The 4336-nt window shown below is 43.1% G+C and overlaps 1 protein-coding gene across 1 annotated transcript; it reads left to right on the top strand.

Annotated features, from left to right (window-relative positions):
- Nucleotides 1-21: 21 nt before the first annotated feature.
- LOC123097432 (50S ribosomal protein L6, chloroplastic) lies at nucleotides 22-2832 on the top strand (the record flags this gene model as incomplete). The annotated part of the gene is given in 3 exon segments (XM_044519161.1): nucleotides 22-90; nucleotides 1149-1457; nucleotides 2359-2832. Coding segments are annotated over 3 exon segments (681 nt in total). The 3' UTR covers nucleotides 2696-2832.
- Between the last annotated feature and the right edge of the window lie 1504 nt (nucleotides 2833-4336).

The raw sequence follows: 4336 nt of genomic DNA on the forward strand, positions 1-4336 counted from the left end.
GGATAAATTATAAGAAACCTGCACCGAGCGAGCGGCGGCAGCACCGAGCCCGTCCATGGCGTCCCTCTCCCCCTCCCTCCACCTCCCTTGGTACCGCTTACTTCTTTCTACACCCCTCATCGGTGTCTTCACAGACGAGTCTATCTGTTTCTTCGCCCCTTTGTTCAATTTGGTTCTTTATGTTGAAATGCACGGAGCGCCGTGGCTGCGCAGGCGGTCCTGGATGGTTCACCCGCAATCGCATTCGTTGTAGGCTGCAGTTATCTTGTCGCTTCGCCGAGAATAAGTAGTTCTCGATTCCGATGCTATTGGCTTAGGGACTGTGCCAATAGGCTGTGTAAGTAGATTGGTTACCAAGTAGTAGCAAGTTCAGCGTTCTCTGACACTTTGAACTCGGGAGGCACGTAATCGTGTGGGGACTTTGCTCATTCTATTAGTATTAGGATTGTGGCTGTGGATGGGGCACAACTGTCCTGCTACTTAGTTCAATGTACCAATGCCTTGGGTATACTAATAGTACCCCCACATTTTGATTTGCGTCCATAGGCCCGTAATCTGCCTACAATATGCATCTATCATTTAGCATCCCAAATCTTTGTATCCGCAAAATGGGGTCGATCATGAAGTTATTCATCATAGGACCGTTCTGGAACAACCTCATTACCGTGTATACAGATATTGATATCCCAGATTCGTGGGTTGCAAAGTCACCTGCACCTCCAGGTTGTTTTTTATATTGAAGGTCTAGCTTTCCAAAAGCTTTAAATGAAGTATTGCCTTATCATGCTACTGATAAGCTGAGCTCCTAACAAGGAGTGGATTTTGTGCAGAACTGAAACAAGTGTCTTTAATATCTCATTTTGTTACTACCGAGCAAGAAAAGCGGAGAAGTACTTGGTATGCTAGGTGAATGGTTCAGGGTCATGTTTTTAGCTACCGCTTTTTAGATTTTGTAGCTTATATCATTTTGTCTTTGGGTCTCACTAAAAATAGTCCTGCTGAGCATTCATGATTTTATCTGTATTTCGCTTTACTAATGTGTCTGCAGTCAAAGTAACGTGTTCTTATTTTTCACGTAAGGGCTTGTGCTTTTCTATGGAAAATACATAACATTTTACTGAATCTTATTTTTGTGTGAAATAAAACAGCAATTCAAGAACTGGCTTCCTTGGGAAGTCACAAGGCATACTTCTTCGTGTTATCCCTGCTGGCAGAGTTGGTTTCATTAGAAAAACAGTGGAATGCAAGGAATCTAGAATCGGAAAGAAGCCGATTGAAGTTCCATCAAATGTTACTCTAACACTAGAGGAGCAGTTTGTCAAAGCTAAGGGTCCACTGGGAGAGTTGTCATTAAACTATCCCACCGAAGTAAAAGTTGTGAAAGAAGAAACTGGCAAATTGAGAGTATTCAAGACTGTGGAAACCAAAAGGGCGAATCAGATGCATGGCCTTTTCAGGTAAAACTGACAACAGAAACTGCAAAATGAGTTTGCTTATTTCACTGTCATTGCGTCACTGCTCATTATGTTTGTTCCATATCTTTTCTTGTATACCCAAAGTGAGTACTAACTTGTGATGCCTGCTCTTGTCACAATTCCCATATATGAGCCATCACTTCTTGCACTCAAGAGCGGCAGTATGAAAAAAAAACTTAATTACACTGTGATACCACCAGTGCCTGAAAATGAAGTTCTATCACATATGCCATCCGCACAACCTTTTACTCTTACTAGCTCCTACAAGATTCTAGTTTCCAGAAAGCAATGTTTAAATTCTTTAGGAGACACCTGTCTTCCCAATCATAAATGTAGGTGGTCATCTTGCTTTGTTTAGCTCTAAAATTGTTCAATGTAGGCGGGGAAGAAACAGAGAGAGCTTTTGTAACATGTCTGCAAAAGATTTGGATAGAAGTATTTATTTCCAACATTTGGTACCCTGTTGTCTATTCATACCAAGGCGAACAAATCTAGTTTAGGCGGGGAACTAAATAAATGGAAAAGAAAGATATATTTTTTGTGAAGTGGCAAGGGATTTGCCACTACAACTATTTTTATGCATGATGATAGATTGATATGAGACCAAATTCTGTCTCCTTAACTGTTTGTGAAAATGGATCGATCCCTTAACCCTTGACTCCTTGAGTCAAGCTTTAGCCAACCCTTTCTTTCCTTTTTTTTCTGTTACTGGTATCTAAATTTGCTGTCATTAATCATAAGAGCATAATGTTCTTGTACGGTAACAGAATGATGTTTGCACATTCATTCGCTAACTAACTAAAAGTAACTATTGGTTGGTTGGATTAGATCAATCATCTCGAAGTTGTTCTAAAAACACGGTTGCAAATTGTTGTTAATGCAGAACCCTGACGGACAACATCATCGTGGGGGTGTCAAAAGGATTTGACAAGAGGCTTCAGTTAGTGGGGGTTGGGTACCGTGCGACGGTGGAGGGCAAAGACCTGGTGATGAACCTGGGATTCTCGCACCCTGTACGGATGGCTGTCCCAGAAGGACTTCAAGTCAAGGTGGAGGAGAACACGAGAATCATCGTGAGTGGGTACGACAAGAGCGAAATCGGTCAGTTTGCTGCCACCATAAAGAAGTGGAGGCCTCCGGAGCCATACAAGGGGAAGGGTATCCGGTACCAGGACGAGATTGTCAGGAGGAAGGAGGGCAAAGCTGGGAAGAAGAAATAGAATGCTGTTTATTTGTTTGTTTGCATTTCATACGTACTTTTGTTCTGTTTTCCCTCCGTAATCCGCCATCTTCTGAGTACTACCATGTTCCTTAGCCCTTGCACAATTTGTAGAGAAAAATGTCACAGTTTACGTCATGGCGATATTTTCTCAGCAGGTGGCGCGGCGGAGCGCCCATAGTATGGCGCCCATCGCATCTTTGGAATTTTTGCCTGGTGGCAAGGAAAGAACTCAATCAAGTCGAGTGTTTGCTCAACGGCAAACACTATGAATGGAAATGATTCAATTGCTCTTTTCGTGGACTTGTAGTCCTAGTGGCCATATGGCCTAGGAGACGACTGCACGGAGAGGACCAACCGTGGAGCATTCCAGTCATGTCATGAGATTGCTATCTTCAAATCATTCAAAAAAAAAAGTGATGAGATTGCTATTGCCTAGTGGCGTGGACTCCATGCATAACAGGCATGCAGTGCACTGCCAGCGGTGAATGGTGCCAGCTGATATCTCATGCAGTTTCATGCGTAGCAACAACTTCATCCTTGTTTCCAGCAAAAACAAGAAAACAACTTGTCAGCGCGGCACGTCAACAACAACAAAAGTTTCATGTTTTTTTAGATTTAGTCAAGCTTTATTCATCAAAAACCACAGTTTGTGGGATACATGTTGGGTCGTAAGGGTGACCAAACCAAATGTGGCGCCCCAATCCTAACGAAAGAGAATGCTTGGCTAACTTATGAGCTTCTATGGTCACCTTACTAATTTCAAAAGTAAAGCTACATTTTAAAAAATAGAGGACAAGCGAGGTCTAAGTTTGGGGGAGTTGATACGTCTGTATTTTGTTTTTATCAACACCTCTCTCTCTAAACATGGGGTCATGATTATCGATTTCGGCTTTCGCTTGAGGACAAGCGAAGTCTAAACTTGGGGGAGTTGATACGTCCATCTTGTATCATGGTTTTCTACTGTTATTTATTGTGTTTTGGATTGTTATTTCATTTTATGATGCAATTCTTATGTCTTTTCTCTCTTATTTTGCAAGTTTCACATGAAGAGTGAGATTGCCGGCAGCTGGAATTCTGGATCGGAAAGAGCTACGTCAGAGATAGCTATTCTGCACAACTCCAAATGACCTGAATTTACGAAGAATTATTTTGGAATATATAAAAAATGTTGGCGGATGAAGCACCAGGAGGGGACCCATCAGGAAGCGACAAGCCTGGGGGGGGGGGCGCCCCCTAAGCTTGTGGGCCCCCTGGCAGGCCTCTGGTGCCCATCTTTTATTACATGAAGCCACTTGCCCTAGAAAAAAAAATCAGAAGAAGACTTTCGGGACGAAGCGCCGCCGTCTCGAGGTGGAACCTTGGCAGGAGCACTTTTACTCTCCAGCGGAGCGATTCCGCCGGGGAAACTTCCCTCCGGGAGGGGGAAATCGAAGCCATCGACATCACCAACGATCCTCTCATCGTGGGAGGACCAATCTTCATCAACATCTTCACCAACACTGAAAGAACATGCGGTGCCCCCATGTTTGGTTTTGGTAATTGATGACAATCTCTATGGACTAATGGTTGCCTTGAGTTATATTTGAAGGATTTGTCCATAGGCATTTCTTGAAGTCCATGTGTTGGTTTCAAGGAGTTT

This window comes from Triticum aestivum, chromosome 4D (genome assembly GCF_018294505.1).
Source record: "Triticum aestivum cultivar Chinese Spring chromosome 4D, IWGSC CS RefSeq v2.1, whole genome shotgun sequence".
NCBI classification, from domain to species: Eukaryota; Viridiplantae; Streptophyta; class Magnoliopsida; order Poales; family Poaceae; genus Triticum; species Triticum aestivum.